At 36.5% G+C, this 18,396-nt stretch overlaps 1 protein-coding gene across 1 annotated transcript in view; it reads left to right on the top strand.

The window, feature by feature from the left end:
- The window catches only part of ST6GALNAC3 (ST6 N-acetylgalactosaminide alpha-2,6-sialyltransferase 3), a 227,100-nt gene that overhangs the window by 98,629 nt on the left and 110,075 nt on the right, over positions 1-18,396 (top strand). Inside the window, exon 2 of the mRNA XM_033000553.2 lies at positions 5,187-5,381. Coding sequence (XP_032856444.1) covers positions 5,187-5,381 — 195 coding nt within the window. The remainder of the gene's footprint in view (positions 1-5,186; positions 5,382-18,396) is intronic.

Raw genomic sequence — 18,396 nt, 5'->3', positions numbered from 1 at the left:
TTGTAAAGTGGTTTGATAGTCTCTGCCATAAAATACATTCTAAGTGGCAGGGTGTTGCTCTTGGGCTAGAAAGTAGTATAAAGATACTTAGTACATACCTCTGTAAAATTTACAATTTACGAAACTCTCTTATGCTGAAAATATTTCCTTTCTTCCTCCCTGCTAGACAACTGCATGCAACACAGAAAATGTTTGTGTCTTATTACTCTATCAGGCATTATTGAACTCTAAGAAATGGTACTGTCATCTCAAACTTCTTAACACATTATGAAAGAAAAATGACTAAAACTTGTTCAGACTGTCAAGATCTTGCCAAACTGAAGCTAATGAATCACCCTGGCACTGGTAAATAGTCACAACCAGATGATATGAAGGTTATAAATAGTGTTAGGGACCATGTTGCCAAATATATATATATACAGCCATAAAAATACTGCTGTTATTGTTTTGTATCCATTAAGTTTTTAATGAAATCCTAACCACCGCAGTAGTATGACACTCCTGGTTTTATTTCAATTATTTTTTTTTAACAATGTAAATATAAATTGAAGCCTTGGAAGTGCTTATTGATTTTGATATACACAATAGACAGAAAGAACCTGGTGTCTGAGAAATAACTGAAACTGCAAGCGGAATCATATTACTGTGGGGATTGAGTAAAAAGAATTGAGAAGAAACTGTTTAGTTCTAGTGTATGGCTTCTGCCCGGTAGGGTCCCAGGTATTGCAGTACATGTACTCTGATCTGAAGTGTGTCCACTTTTCTCTCCCCCTCTTTTTTTTTCCCCCCCGCTTTTTCTGTTTTAAACCATGAATGAATAGCCTCTTAGACTTCATATCATTAACAAATCGTAAACTCGATCAATCTTCTGCTATAGGATCCTGTATTCATAAGTATGGTAATTTTCTTCTTACAACTGTCATCCAGACTAGTCACCTACTATAGTGAATGAAATAAAATGTTACAAGAGCTAATATACCGTGCAAATCATCCAGCTAAGAAACTGTTTAAAATATGTCTCATTGTTTACTCCTTACTGAAGATGCAAAAAACATGTTTATAACAGAATATACATTTTTTACTTAAATGTAGGCGACATCAAATATCTACATTAAATTAGCCAGAAAAATATAAAGATTGTTGAGATTTATACAGGGGATGTTTCCCCATTAGAGAAACATTTCTTTTGTTAAGAAAATATTTGCATTCATGAGAATTAAAAAATAAGAAGGAATAAGACTTGATTCTATTCAGACTGGATAATTAATGTTGGCTTATCTCTCCCAACTGCTAGTGCTGAAGGTTAAACTTTTAGAACAATGTAGCAATATTATGCATGGGTCAAGAAAGTTGTTCTTTGTATACGTTAAAGCCAGAGGCATCCCTAATCAGAAGAACAAGTAGGTAGCCTTCTTTGAGTAAGAACATCCTGGATCAATTAGACCTTGAAGTGAGTACATTGCCAACTTGGCAAGCAAACTCAAGGTCCATGTATCCCTAGCTGAACTACCCTCATTATAATACTAAAAATCATGCCTATAAGTCAAGAATCCCCTTGCCCAGTGGAAGACCCTTCCCCTGAGCATGCGTAGAAGTATTGTGTCAGCAGTATTATAATTGTATGTAAATTATTAACCAATCAGCGTAGAGAGGATGGACTTGGCAAATTGCTAACTCTGCAAGTTTTGTGTATAAATCTAGCATGGAAAGTCCTGTTGGTGTGCTTGATTTGGGGGAAACTACCAAGGACCTAGGTTTGTGCAACCCTAAAATAAATAGGCAATGTCTCTCCTGAATGTGTGATTATTGACTTACTGTGCACCAGGTGACAAATCCACTTTTCAGACAGCAGTAGGATGTGTAAGTATTTAAAACGTTGATGCAGACAAATTTGGAGACAAATTAGAGTCTGGTATTCATCCCTGTATACAGTTTCATACTTCTCTGTCATATCTTAATGTCATGTAGAATTCCAGAGTCTCCAATGCTAAATTTTAAGTTTTATCAGATTAAAGATAGCAAAATCCATTTATCTGCTGAAAGGGAGATTTTACAAGAACCACTTACTGACAAATGGTGCCTGTATTTATTTTTTTTCTTGAGCAGGTAAAGGAGGGAAGAACTTAAGGGGAATAAATTACTTTTAGAGGTGCCCTTTAAAACACTCTTGCTAACTGAGCAGACCGCCTTACTTGATGCTTAAGAAGGGGAAAATTATGATAAGTAGGTGCTTTGTTGTTTTTAATATTTTTACAGTGAAATTTATAGAGCCACTGAAATTCCAATTTGCAGTAGTCTTTCCTTCAGAGAATGCATATTGTTGGATCTCATGCCTTTAACAGGGGAACTGAGTCCTTAACACAAGCTTCCTTTGTATAAGTTGATAGATGGACGTTGTGTTTGCATATGGCTAGTTTGTTGGGTTTTTTTGTTTGTTTGTTTTGTTTTGTTTTGTTTTGTTTTGTTTTTTTTTGTTTTTTCCCAAAATGATTATAACAGATGCCTTAATTCCTTTCTGTTGTGAAGATTCCTTTCTCTCATTGCATTGTTCTAGTTAGCACAGGTTCTTTCTGGCTAAGCAACACAGAGAAAAATCTTTGTTGTTTTCTTTTTCAAACAATATTTTCTTGCATAAGAAAGCAAAAGAAGGCCACACTTTTTTCTTTCCTCCTGTAGTACATTACATTTAAAGAAAAGGAGTATAAAAATCAGGTGGCATCCTAATGAAGGCCAAGAAATCTAGCTACACAATCTGAATTCTTCTCGGGGCAGAGGATCTTTAGAACAGCTCCCTGTCAGAAGCACACAAAAGTGATTGAAATGTTTTCATGTTCAGAACATACCTGCACAAAATAAAGGGAGTAAAAAATGGTATTCAGCAAACCAGGAAGATAGAATATGTGGAAATCAGGTAGTAGCATCAAACAGGGCAGTATTGATGCTTCCTGCTGTGGGCATTTTGATTGAAGCATGCTCATGTAGTAGAATGAGACTCTAGATTCCACTTTAAATATTTGCAGTACTTTCATTCTGATTTATCATCTGATTTATCTGATTTAGCAATAAATAATATGACTATTCCATGCTCCTTCTCATTTCTTTATGATTATCACTTGCACTGCACATCTTGACTGCTCTTAACACTTACAAGACCCTGATATATAGCTAAACATTTCTGACTCCATCTGGTACAAAGAGAAGTGATGCAGAAGTGCTCCCCAGCCAGTTTATCGCAATTTAATGTAAATCTGTTATAATGCAGCTGATGAAAAGTGCAGTGGCTTGCCTGAATTCTGAAAGCTGTGATTGGGTTGCAGCAGTTGTGCTGCCCTCTGAAGATTTGCTGGGTTTAATTTTACATTGCACAGCCATTAGCTGACTACGATTCCTCACTGAATTGCACTGCCACGATACTTCTCTTCATCATCCTCTTCTCTTTCTCCCCACAGTGACCTCATTCACCCAATTTTTCCATCTTGATCTTTTGTTGTTTTTATTCTATAAATTGCAGTCTCCTAATACATCAAAACTGATACAGCCATGTGGTTAACCTCCATAACATACTATTTTGTTAACTGTTTGTGGGAATACAGTAATATACCTTCAGATTTGCTGTCTGCTCTTTGTGATTCTTGCTGTTTTCTATGTCCAGTAACTGTACCAAAGCATGTCAGCAGTGCCTACAGGCCTTGTGCATGGGCATATAGGCCTGGTGTGCTCACATTCAGTAAAACTTTGTCTTTTGCAATATACTTGCTGTGTAAGTATTGTTTCTTCTGCTCAACATTTTGAATATTAGTTTCTGCAGACTGTTAAATGAACCTTCAAGCAAAGAATACATTCATCTTATATGGTTGCAATCAGAGTTCACCTTTCACCCCTCCATCACCATTGCAGAATGTGTGATCTTATTTCCATCATTTACAAAAGTGGTCTTAAATGTGTACTCTGCTGGGTCATGTTATTTGGTGGTATTTGTAGACAGGAATTGGGCTGATCAGATTCTAGCATCCAGCATGAAGTGTTACTGTATACTTATGTTGGCCCTTAGGGAAATAATTTTTTTCCCCTCTATTTTCTGTATGTATTACTGTTTAGAGGGATAGAATTACATTCAGTAGGGTGATTAAACTATGGCAAATCAGGTAAAGCTAGACTGCAATTAAAGTACAGTATAGACACCTGTAAATGATTATTGTTCCATTCCCTCAGGGAAAATTTAAAAATAACTTTTACAATAGAGTATCATACCTAGAATCTTTACATATGCCAAATAACATGTTTTGTCCATACATAATTTGTGTAGAAGTAATTGATTGCAGTATTTAACAAATATCTAAAAATGAGGGGAACATCATATTTCTTACAAGTTTTCTCCTGCAGTCTGGGGAGTTACCCAGGTAAACAGTTGATATCTTTCTGTGGTTACATTCACCAGTCCAACAAACTGGATAGGTTAGAGGTGGAAAGCAAAGGCTAATTAAACACAGGCTTCAGATCTGTTACATTATTAACAATGGAGGTTATCTTGTTCGAGATAATAATGCCAAGATAATAATAATTTACAAAGTGTAAATTCATGAACCTAGAATAAGGCAGAATGTTGTGCTGACTTCATCGACAATTTGTTCTAAAATATTTAAGGTTAGAGTATGATTTCTGTCTCATGAGAATGGTTTAAAATTAATGCACAATAAATACAATCTGTAGTGATTTTCTTCTTCACAATAAACTTTGGGTGGCATGACTTCAGATGGCATTGCCACAATGTGTCTTTGTCATGTGACTAGAGCACTGGTGATTTTGAATGGAGACTGGTATTTACATACATTAAACATTTTATGTTTACATAAAATATTAATTCCAAATACTAATAAAATTTAAAACTGAGAGATGCTTTTTGAAACTTAAAAAAAAAAGCCGATTTTTTTTTTTTAGCAAAACTGATTAATTTCCAACCATTTCTAAAGGAAACTCTCAAATCCTCTGAAATGTAAATTTATTGAAACAAAATGATACATTCACCTGCCTCCTTGTGCTCCTGCAGCAAGATGACTACCATAAAAATAATTTCACATAAAGCTTTCTAAAGTGTTTTTCCTTCATCCTACAATAGAAGATACATTTTTTTAAAAAAAACAATTCTTAATTTTAATAATTGGTTTTCTTTCTTCTTTTCATTACAGAGGAAGTCCATCGTTGCTGTGAGTTTCATTGCAGCATTCGTCTGTCTGATCATCGTTCGTCTCACAAATGAAGTAACATTCCCTTTGATCCTAAACTGCTTTGGACAACACAGTGTCAAATGGATACCATTTTCTAATGGCCAAAGGCAGCCTCTGAGAACTCATTATGGGTATATAAATGTGAAAACACAAGAGGTAAGATGTGTTATCAAGAGCACAGAAAAATGGACCAGTAGACTTCTCTTTCTCTGAACCACGTAATTGTTTTTCTACCAACCTGCCCAATGTAAAAACTAAAGCAAGTAATGTTTCTGAGCAAAGTGCCTTTTTTATAAGTGTGCTACCATGTAAATGACCACTGAATTTTTAAAATTTCTGTCATGACTGCAGTGGAGAGAACAGACCTCAAAATCATGCTTGGTTGCAGTGAAAACTGGTATCTATACAAGTGAGAGAATTTTTCAGATTAATTTCAAGGACTTCAGTCCTTTTGACTTAAAAGGAAATGTTCTTGTGTGTGTTTGTAGTAAAGTCCTAAAAACATTTAATTTTGACTGGGATATTGAAGGAAGTAGTTTATTTGTGTTTGTATATGCATGGAAGAGAAAAAGGGAATGATTTGTGAAATTAACATATGTGAGTGTAGAAAATTTCTAAAGGTAGAGTTTTACTGGATTTTTCTGAAACTATCACATTAACACTTAGTAGCTATTTGAAAGACAGGTATGTATTTTCAGTCTGTATTTTAAAATGCCTTTATCTGCTTTGCAAAATACATTCTGTGCGATGAAATTAGATTTTACAGGGACTCCTACTTTAGACTCTCTTAGCTGGCAAAATATCTAATGACATTGTTTGGTTTTGGTGGTAGTGGTGCTTTTCCCCCAGACTATTCCGCTCTCTCTCTCTGCACTATTTATATAGTACAAGCTTGCAAAATAAGCTAACATAAAAAAATAAGCTCATTCTAAAAGTTGTTTTTGAGCAGTTATAGCACTGTCAGTCATGAGAAATACTGTCAGACTTTCACTTACTGCTACTTATTTTTCTTTATAAAATTGCAATTATTATATTAATTAATGAAATTCATTCACATAACAGCTTTAGTAGAAAATGAAAATATTTTACCACTTCACGATATTCAGTTCTATAGATATATTGGACAAGTTAGTTAATTATTTTACTGTTTGTGTGTTGAATATGAAAATCATAATGAGAGAAGGTTATATTTTTTAGGGGGCAGCTTCTTTTAAATTTTGGTAGCTTTTAAGTGTTGTCCATGTAAGATGCAGCACTGAGTATATCGGAGGCCAAAGTACATTATCTACAGAGCAGAAAAAGGACAAGCACCTGAAAGGAAATCTGTTGAGTCGGGGTGTAAATCCTAGTCCCAGTAAAAAAGTCCCTAGTAGAGTTCAAAAGGGCTAAGGCTCTGTCCAGCATATCTTAAATACAGGGGACCAGGAACCCACTAAAAATGAGAGGGCAGTGTGTTCTGCATGGCCCTGGGTTACTGACACTGTGGCAGGGATGGAATCTGAATGAGGTAGACCTGCCATAGTCACTTGATCACTATCAGTCTGAACTGATAACTGGAGAGGAGCATACTAATCCATTTTTACTCACCACTGCCTTCATCAGAGGTTAGATGTAGCTTGTGGGAGCCTTAATTCCTTCTTAAATTTGGTAACACACTTGGAAGTTCTAACAGTAAATGGAAATGAACGTCCTGAAAGTTGGTGACCAGTATCGATTAGTAAGGCATTTGTCTCAATTTATCTTAGGTCATGAAGGACTCCTTAAATGTAGTAATTTTAATTGTTTTCCCCCTTGTATTTGTAGATTACATTAATATTTGCTAATTAAAATGTTAATGAAGAAACTGAATATGCCTTGCTAATTGTGAATGCACTATCTTCTGACTTAATTATTCCCTGTGAGAGGGAAATATTATTGTGCTGCCCATGTGAAAAGCTTTTGCACAGATTATTTTCCTAACTCACACTCATAGCTTTCTCAGACTACAGTTTTTATAACACAAATTACTTTATAAAATAAGCATATATATATTATTTATATTAAAATGGCCAGCGATTCTCAATTGTTCAGAGATTAAAACCACAGATCTCTCATTTTTGTACGAGTGCCAAATACACTGAATTTCTGCTCATTTAATGGAATTAAGATATTATTTTCTATTTTTTTATGCTGCAATAGTATGTGAGATAAGTAGAAGGTTCAGTCTGTGAGTGCAGCTAAACAAATGTGGCCAAGGTTTTTGCAAAATGGGACATATGCCATCACATCAGTGGGCAAGGACCAAAAGGTGAGGAAACTATACCATAATGAATTATCAGAAAATTGTGTGATAGAAGGGAAGACAGGTGAGAAGACTTTTAAAGACATTAATTTTTACCTTCTCTTTGCTCTTTTGTTGAGAGAGTCTTTGTACACCTGTTGAATGTGTTCAGTCTTCTAGGGTGCCCTTTGAAGCCTGTCACCCCACTGGGTCCTACATTCTCCTGCTGTCCGATAGCACTCCCTCCTGTTCCTCAGCCACTTCCAACATCCTTCTCCTCCTTTCATCACATTTGTTCTCTGTTCTCCTTTACCTGTTCCTCCTAGGCTCCACTCTGAGGCCTGGCTGCGTGCAGCATGCTAGGGCTCTCTAATTGCAAATTCTTAGTGTACTTAAATAGTGCATATATAAGGTCAACAAAACAGAGTGATTAGAGTAACTTACCACCAACTCAGTCAGTCATTTGACATGAGAGGGAAGCCAGAAAATCTAGATGAACTGCTACTCTGCGTTTCCTGTCCCTCCCTTGATACTTACTTTCTGGGGAAAAAGGAAAAAACAACCCAAGACTTTAATCCATAGGAAAAAAGGTTGAATTTAGGAAGAAGCTGATTTCTTTTGGGGTAAGGCTGAGTGGCATGTGTCTTGAAAACCTTATGAGATGATGGAAAATTAATTACTTGATGGTTAAAGGCTGAAGTGATCAATGATTTTTATTAAAGAAGATCAGGAAATATGGTGATACACATATCTGTGTTTATCTCAAGTAAAGAATATTGACATGTATGTTATTAGGCATGATCAGAATAATGCCATAAAGACATATTTCAAGGGTGTATAATACTATGGAATTTTTAGTATTAAAAAATCTGAAAAAAAAAATTACTGTAACTAGATGGTATGGGAATATTTAATATAAAATGCAAAGAGAGACATAACTTAACCCCTAATTAATGCTGTACCTAATACAGGGTTGTTGCTATGGTTTCCTTGATTTGTAGCTATAGCAACAATTTTGGAAAAACTGACTTTATGTACAGTAAACATACTATATTTAAAATATAAATAGATGTGTTGTTCTATACTGGTCCATTAGCTCTAGACACATTTTAGTTTGATTTTTGAAATATTTCTGAAACAGATGATTCTTCACCTAGAAAATTTGTATCCAGTGCCCACCCTCTCCCCCCTCAAAAGAAGAGGATCCCTTAGCAGTCCTCCACAATGTGATCTCTTTTCCCTTTTCAATGTCCACGTCTGAGGGAATTCCCTGAGATTTGTGAGAGACTATGGCTGCCTGTTTTGCAGTATTGCTCTCTTGCTCAAGTACATGAATTTTGACCTTTCAGTGAAAAGGAGGTGTATGAGCAAGATGACCTTTCTGTCCCTTGTTTCCTCCACTTTGTTATGGATTTTTGGTGATGGGTCCCATGAAATCCATCTTTAAGAAATGTCATGCCTAACATTTGTTAGTTACTTCTATGCTATTCCTGGTATTTTTTCATAGAAAATATTACAGTGATACAACTCTATGGTGGTTACCTAATGGAAATCTATTGTCATTTGAGTGAGCTTCACCCCTCACCCCAAGCTGATGTAATGATTCTTCTTGTGTATCAAAAATAGGCAAGCAGATAAAAAGAAGCAGGTATAGAAAATATAACCTTCCTCCTTCTTTCATACCACTCCTACTCTACAAAGAGTTCTGGCAAAATTAATGAACATCATGTCTTTAAATTGCAGCATTATGACATCAATTTAAAACCCATTAGCAGTTTGAAACTTTATGCTAGGCAAGTCTAATAGTGTTCTTGGATATTTGATTGTGCTTCCTGAAAGGTGAATATTGAATAGATTTTTACTCTACTGTCAGTATTAAAATAATATAGCATTTTCTTACATACGTAAAATCTGAAATATAGCTGCAATAACACTTGAAACATAATTATAAGAAGTATATTCAAGTACTATACAAAGATTAAAACTGTTCTTGGAAAAGGGTAAGTTCTGAGATGACCTAAAATCCCCACATTAAACTGCAACTGTGAGATCTAATGGCTTCATCTAAAATGAATTCTGAGGGAGAGAAGAGCCTTTGTGTCATGAACACTGAAGAATCTCACTGTATAGTGATGAGCACCAGATAAAAGGACTGCATTGTAGCAGTTAAGATTTTTTAAAAAATCCTATCGCAACTGAAAAACTCATCAATACTATGTTGATGTTGAAGAAACAAATTTGGATCATATTATCACATACCATTTTGTCGCATAACCTGAACAAACTAGTATACAGGCTTGCCTGTTGTGGCACACATGGCCACATACATGTGTGAACATACAGCCTAAGTCTAGTTTCCTTTTTTTTTTTTTTTTTCCTGTCAGGATTTCTGTGGTAGAACTCAGCCAAAATGAGTGGAGGTTTCCACAAATTAAATATCCCAGATATGAATAAAAATAGGAGGAGGCTACCGACCTTATCCATATTTGTGTAGTCCTTTTTTCTTTTTTATTTTTAACAGAATAAAGTTATTGCATTAAAAAACATCAGCACCTGAAATACAGAGGAAAATTAACATAACATGCAGAAATACAGGCTGCGATGTGCTATCTGACAGGAAGATAAGGCACATACCATTTCAATAATAGCAAAAGTTTGGTTGTCAAACATGTTAGGAGTAATCATAGGAAGGACCCATACCAGTCACAAGAGGCCATCTTCTTATAAAACTTTAATAACTAAATTAAAAAATGCACAAAGAAATAAAAGAATGTGACTGATGTTTTAATATTAGTTTCTTTCCAGATATGGGAAGTGAGAAAAAAAATTTAAAGGGACAGAAATTTTTATATCAAATACTAAAAATAAGTAACGCTAGTGATTAAACTGGGAAGGTTTAAGTTTCGCCTGTTAGTGATGGATGCTGAATGACACTTACTATGAAGAGAAACTTGGAGAATAGCACTAGGCTTCATGTCAAAACAGAAGGTACCAGACTGTGAATTTGCTTGGTGTATTTAGCTAACTTCGGATATGTTTGTTTTATACTATTGTTGCGAAGAACTGGGTCCTAGGGAGACTAAAAAGCTACGTGAACCAAACTCACTGTGACAGAAAGTTGCTTTAGTATTTGATTTCTGGCACATTCACAACTTCTATCCTGTCTTTTCCTTTGGGATCTTATTCACTGTTAGAGCTTAAGAATTCATAGGATATTTTGTTAAGAAAAGGTCATCTGTTTCATAGCCATTTATCATTTATATCTCTTCTAAGACACAATTTTATTTCAATTGCTCAGTTACATCATTTCAGCTTTAGTAATCACTTAATAATAACAATAGTACTAATAATGAAACTAAACCTAAACACACCATATATTCTTCTGGATATTTTTATGCTTCTGCTATATAAATTTTCAGGAACAACTTTTCTTGGAAGTATTACAGAAGGATTGGCTACAAAACATTTTTAATGACAATCACATTGCTTGGTACACTTCTGAGACTGATTTGTATGGTGGGTTTTTGGTTCCTGTCCCCCCACCCCCTTGTGCTTGCTATTTATACCAGAGCTCCCATTCCTGGCTCTGAGAGACATAGACACACACTTGAAAATAATATTCCTGCTGAAGGCTTTAACCATCAAATGAGCAAATCCAGGAGCGCATCTTATAGTATAGAAATAGACCTCGCCAAACAAATTACTACCAGACTCCCCACTGCCCTCTTCTTCTTTCCAACCTCCTTTTTGCGTGGGAGAAGACAGAACCATCAGAATTAGCTGCAAGGTCCACTTGAAACCACTCAGGCTGTTACGAACCTACAGGAGAGAAGGGAGCACAGATGATGTGTGTCCTCAGTAGAGTAAATCCTGCCAGCTCAGCTTTTTTCCTTCTGTATGTATGGAATTAGCTTAGGTTTTTAAAGCTGCCACAACTCTGATGGTGTCTCATGAGGAAAAAGTCAAGTGCCAGGATAAATATATCGAGTGTTCTATACAAAGGAATTAAATCTGCTCCACACAGAGCCTGAATGTGATGAGTCAAGCAGTGCTGCCTGTGTGGCAGCTCTGCTTTTTTAAAAAAGACTAAGGGACTTGAGAAGAGATTACTATCAGCCAGTGAGCTGTGCCATCTAAAGTCAATCCCTAAAGAATCTGGGCTGATAGAAGTAAATGTCTATGATGCACAGTCATGGGCTGGATAGATCTGTTGAACAGAGCGTACAGGTTATACTGGAAAAGGTGCCTGGTGTCATAGATTTTCTATCCGCCTTGGTTGTATGTAATTTCCAGAGATTTCTCTGGCCTTCTTGAGGATTTTTTCACTGCTAGCAAAGGAGAGGTTTATATTAGATAATGTTAGACTGCCTATGAGAAGGTGCCACTTGTGTTTTCCATGTAAGAAGTGTGAACAGTGCATCTCCAAATGAGACACAGAACATGGTGAAAATTAGTTTGAGACCATTTGGAAAACAGAAACAAGCTTAAGTTTTGCAGATAGCCAGCTTGATAGATGAACTTCTATCAGTAAAGTTCTGTTTTATTTAAATGGCAGGTGATCCAGACAGAGTGAATGGAGTATTCTTTGGACTGGTAAAGAAAATGGCAGAGGTTTACTGTAGTAGCTTCTTGAATGAGAACAAATCGCTGGGGAAGATAGGAAAGGTGGGCTTGCAAGTGTAATGAGCAGATGAGGATGAGTCTTGTGGTCAAAAGGAGGACAGAGGAGCTTACTGCTCTGACTCTGGATGAGGACTGAATTCTGTTACCGTGATGTGATTTCAGCTTTTGTCAATAATAGTTGCTAAATGAAGGATGGGCTGGTTTGCATTAACAGCAAGCAAGGTGTCTTCTTGGTGTTACATTTCATCAGTTGGGAGAGCAGTGCCCTATCATTTACCCACTGAATATCCTCCCACTACTGCTGTTTAAAAATTAAGATGCTTCCATCATAAGAAGTTCAGTGTCATCCCCCCTGAGTTTATACCTGGAGTCTATTTCTCATAGAGATTCAAGGTACCCTTTCCAGTAAAGTGTTGCTAGTTTTAGATACAGTGATGACAGCTAAAGTACACTTTGTACTGGTGTATAAAATACACCACAGAGTAAAAAGAGCCAGTGAAAATGGAATTTTGCTCGTATAATTGTTTCTACACAAGGGGTTTCTGCTGGCTGTAGGAATCAGCGATTTTGGCTCTTTGAGCTCTTGCCCAGCATAGCTGTTCTGGCAGAGATGTGCAGCACTGAGCTGACCTGAAGCTATTAATACTTTGCTGCAGGGGAACAGCGTGCCAGCCACACACACAGAGTCACACATACGTGCATGGGTGCTCACGTAAACACAGCAGATATAACTTGCTGAAGAGACAGACTCCCAACACTGGTAATCGTGCCAATTACTAGTTAGTTTTAAAGCCACAGCCATCTTCCTTGAAAGCCTCTGCTTTCCAAGTTTGCTCCCATGGCCATCTGTCATAGCCTGCATTTGGCAGCTACAGGTTCTGCTGCAAAGCTCTGTGGATTGAATACATAGTTTGGTCTTTTTTATTGTTCTCTGAGTTGGTGGAAAGTTTCTACCACGTGAGCCTTTTCTCTTAGGCTTTTTGTTAGATTAAAATGTGAACCTTAAATGCATTTTTGAGCTGTTAATCTGTCCTATCTGCTCTCAGACTGCGCTGGAACAGGTGGACTGGTGTAACTGCTGCATAGAGAGAAATGAGCTCAGAGACCCTCTTAGAGCAGATGCAGATTGCACCAGCAGTAATTGCTTTTCTTGGGATAGTCTCTCTTGTCTGACTGAATACATTAATCCATACTACCAAATATGTGTTATTTGGTCTGTAAGAGGACCCGTGTGACTGTCGCATCAAAAGCCTCATGCCCCTTACTGACATTACTGTGCTGGCAGTGTGTGCACCTTAGAGCTCTACTTGATAGAGTTACAGTATCTGTAACAAGGAGCTACATTTTCTGTGGGTGTAGCTGTAAATTTTGTCAACTCATCATAAATAATTTTTTAACTACCTCTAAACCAGTAAGTGATATTACCACCAGTGTTGAAAAGTTCATGGTAAATTTTGTCCATGGGGCTGCACCCTGAAGTGAAAACCAATTCAATCTGGGGCGGGATGGGGAGAAAATTAAGTTCTGTGTTATATGCAGTATTTCTTTCCTCCATCTTTATTTTTCCTTCTCTCCATTTGATATATTTTTCATATTCAGCTAGTGGGAGATTACAGTAATCTGTTGTTTCCTGTCACTCAGAGAAGCAGTTGGCATACCCATTAGATGAATAAATACAGTGTTAAATGAAATTCCCAAAACAAGTGCAAAGAAATTACTAGAGTGATTTTGGGATTGTCCACTTAATAACAGCAATTCATCCTCCATTTTTATCCCAACCCCAGGGGTGCGCATTACTGCCTTTACCTTGTTCATACCAGTCAAGTCCTCTTTTTGGCAAGTAATAGCATCATTTTTTGAAGTACAGCTTCTTGAATTTGTCTTTAAGAGGCTCTTGTAGTTAGGACCCAGAGTTTTGGATTTGAAATTGATGGAAATGCTACAGGTCTTAGATCAATATTTCTCCAGAGGGCAGAACCCGCTTGCTCCAATTAAAGACTGAAAAGAATGCTCAAGGGCCTCGTATTAATATTGCACCAGCCAAAGTGCAAGTTGGTTTTTGTTGATTTCCCTGGTTCAGTGATGCTACCACACTTCCTCCCTTCTGCCCTTTTGAGTACTGGTGCCTAGGATTCATGTCTGTAAAGAGAAAATAAAATTTCTGGAGTACACCAAGTTGGAAAAGTATTTTTCTAAGCTTTTCTTCAGATGCTTTCAGACTCCTATGAAATGCTTGACTGCACACACAGGAGTTACCCCAAAATAGTTCCAGGGTAGTACACCGAAAGCTTAGATCAGAGCTGGCAAATATCCTACCATAGAAATTAAAAACCATGGTGAAGGATAATGTTTGGCCTTTAGGTAAAACCAATAACCCTATATTTGATGACATACAGTATATTATGGAATTGATCAATGACTGACCATTTTGTTCTCAGGTGTTTTTTGTGTAATTACTTTTATTGATTTATTAACATTTTATAGCTTATAATACAGTTTTCATGTCATCTTATTTCTAGCATGTAAAAGATTTGTAATGTCTATCCTATTTCCTGGTAGGTTTTCTTTTTAAATCCAGTGCATGTTGTCCAAAACTGCTGATTTGTTTCTTCAGCCTCCTCTCTGATTTGTCTCGCACTGTCCAAAATTTCTTTCACTAGATCATCAGATTATCTCTTCTCCAAAATTATATTGCCATTTAGATCAGCTTTGAAGGTATAACTTGGAGATTTAGGAGATGAGAGGCTGTTCTAAAGCCAGCTGCATTCTGCACAAGGTTTGGTTCCTGAATGGATTCAAAATGTAGCCCCAAGATGATGCATTATATTGATCCAGTCTGCTGGTGGCAGGCTTCAAAAGAGCAACTGGGAATAGATTCCAAACCAGAACCTATGTCAAATTTGTGTCTCGGGTCAGAGCTTACATACATTTTTAATTTTCTTTCCAATGTCTTTACAAGCATAACTTCTTTCTCAAATGCAGTGAGTCCCTGCAAAGTTTATTTGCAGCCTTTGGGAGACACTGGCATGGCTGAGTACAAACCCTTTTCAGTGGTTTTGAGGCTAAATAGGCTCTCTACTTAGAAGCCAGAGAAATGTAATTCTCTCAAACACATAGTAGATGGTGTTTCTTTGCTAATTCTCTCAATTGCAGACCTTCAGAGAGTCCCACAGGAGAATGCCCTGGAGGTAGAGAAACTGTGCTGTGGGATCCCCCCATTCAGATGAGTCCACTCCTGTTAATTTCTTCTGCAGTTGGTCCTTGGTGTTGGATGCGCCTTGTCATCATCAGTATCAGTGACGACTGATGGATTTGATAACATTATTGTAAGGCAAATAATGATGATTAGTGTTTATCAGAAGAGAACAGATAGAAGAACAGGCTGGAACTCTTACAAACTAGCCTCAATTTCTGTCCTGCCGCTGGCATGGACCAAAGTACTCTTCACTACTTCAGGTTTATCATGTTTGTAAAGTATTCATGTTTATAAACAGCAAATAACATTTTTAGATCAAGCCACTTCTAATTATGTTCAAAAAGTAATATGGGGACAGCCAGATTGACTGTCATAAAATGATTGGGGATCTACTATCCCTGATAAATTATCACTTATTACCATTGTATTACAGCCAAAACTTTATTGTCAGAACAACAACAAAAATAATCTTTCCACTACACTAATGCTTTATTCTGATTGACAAAGGACGAGGCAATCCAGGTACTGTGACAGCAGTGTTGGCATGTATTATATAATGATATATAGCAACTTCCATAGACTGTCATTAATTTCTGCATGAATTCTGTCTGTCTTTGATAAGCATGTGTAACTCCTAATAAATTATTTTGGAGCTGAGCACAAGAATCAAGGAGAAATGGACTTTGTGGGTATGGAGGCTGGTGATAGCTGAAAATGAGAAGGCATAACTGACAGATAATTGTAGATGAGAAGTCATTTTCAAGCAATGGATGGGGGTGATATTGTTTCCTGTTTAAAATGAGTTCCCACCTCTGCTGGCCACAACGCAAGGTAAATTCTAAATGAAATCTAAAACATTTGTTATGTTCAGGCTGTTGATAATCACATAGGAACCAGCATTTTGGAGCTCCCTCCACTTGCTCTTAAATGGCTTGCTGCCATTCTGGTGGGTGTTACCACTCTTCATTTCCTGGGGAAGAAATGGCCTTCTGTGAGGTCGTTTATCTGAATAGTGCAGAAATCATTTTCTGCAAACCTAACTATTATCATAACAGAATCCTTTAAAAAAAAATTACAGTGACACTCTGAAGTTTCTGAGATTAGTGTCTTCCTTTAAGGCCCCTATTTCCTCTGGTATTACTTCCAGTCCTGTTCACTGAAACTACAGTGCATGTCTACCATGAATAACATGAATAATGCATATATTTTTCTACTAGTTTCAGTGTATGCTAAATATACAAAAAATAAAATCTAGAGCTGAAAAAAAACAGCTGGCTGCTCATCTCTCTGCTAGTACATGATCGACCCATATTCCACATGAACTCAGATTTTAACCTGTCTGCTTTATATGGGCAATTCTTGGGCCTTTGCCCACATCCCTTGGAAGATTGTGTGGTGGGATAATAGTTCAACACTTTAATTTTTCCTCAGACTGAGATATGGGAAATATTACAGGTGTTTATACCTCTTTAGTTCCTTCTTCTTTAAAGATCTTAAATATTTCAACTTCTTTTCTTTCTTCTAGTGTATACAGACACTTGCAGTTCCACCTTTATCACCATGTTATCAAGCAAAACTCTTCCTTATTTTTCCTAATTTATCCATAGAAAAAGCCCACCCCCTCCTCACTTCTCACTGTTTCGGTTTGCTAGAACTTGGCATGGGATCCAGCTGTAATGAAGGACAGGAGATGACGTAACAGGTTACCTCTGCATGGATGTTTCTTCATAAGATGAATCACGTAGTGGTTTTCCAAGATGACGCCCAGCTTGTTACTTTCTCCGTTCTACTTGCTTTCCCGCTCTTTCTGCAAATACCATTTATTTTCATCTGAAGACTGTTTGTAAAGATAAGGCAGATTTAACAAGGAAAAGATCACAAAGATGTGTGTTGTATGAGGCAAATTAAAAGTTTTAGAACTAAACTAAACTGTTTAACTGTTTTGTTTTGGTTTGTGGGGTGTTTTTTTTTTTTTGCTTTTGTTTTTTTTTTTTGTTTCAGTCCATGTGAGAAATCTTACAGTAGTTTAAGTTATTCTTGGAAACAGGATTTTTGGCCATCATTTTTTCAGTCTGCAGTAGCATTCTTGCAGTTTAAATGTGTTTGTTCATTAGAGGAACAGTTTTCATAATAGAAAGTGCCAGATCTGTTAAGAAATTAGCAGTTCATATTATGCTCAAAACACCTGATTTGTATATACATTTGTAGTTCTTGTTCATTCAGATTAATTGTACAATTATCTAGGAAATTGTATTCTGAATTCCTGAAAATCAATCTTTTATCAGTCTTTACTAAATGCAAAAATGCCTCTAGTAAATTCTCTTCACTCACTAAGCATGTTATTTTTCTTTGAAAAATCTAGTTTGTCTGTCAAGATCTTTATAAACATAAATATACTTTTAGCAGCTACATATCACTAACAAGCATTTCTACATTAGCTGTGAGTGAGTAGATATTATTACATAATACGTCTTAAAATCTGTTTGAATTTTTAAATTGCTAGAGGATTCATGAATGTAGCATTTTTGTTTCTTTCCAATATGGATATCTCTCTATATAACCATTAGTTATTTCTGAATGCAGTGAAGTATTTGTCTATCTAAGAATGTCCTAGATTTCTATTACTTTTTTTGCATTTGAAATAGAATAATCTTTTTAAAGTGTTCTAGAGAGAGGTAGTGTCTATTATTTAATTATCTAGGTGATTTGGGAGGGCATATGTGTTTCTAGATTGCTTGTTTAGGTTTGCTCCTAGTATCATTGCAAATGAAACCTCAGGTTCTTGTGCTTTGTGGATCCCATACGTGTGTCTGCAAGACTCCCTTTGCTGTTAAATAGATTTGGTGTTCTGTCAAGTTCACAACAGAAATTCCATTGCCTTTTGCAAAGCACTGGTCACAGTTCCCTGCAATAGTTTAGTGCAAAGGAGACTAAAACAAGGTGAGGAAACATCTGCATATTGACAGCTGTTAATACCCAGCCCTATGCTCAGTGACATTTTGAAAACCTGTGGTTTGCCCCATCATACCTGAACTGTTAATGGTAATCAGTAGTATTTGTGGCTGTAATACAAATTCTACTGTGAAAGGATG

This window comes from Tyto alba, unplaced genomic scaffold (genome assembly GCF_018691265.1).
Source record: "Tyto alba isolate M040663 unplaced genomic scaffold, T.alba_DEE_v4.0 Super-Scaffold_1000006, whole genome shotgun sequence".
Lineage (NCBI taxonomy): Eukaryota > Metazoa > Chordata > Aves > Strigiformes > Tytonidae > Tyto > Tyto alba.
This window is presented reverse-complemented; position numbering and strand designations above follow the sequence as displayed.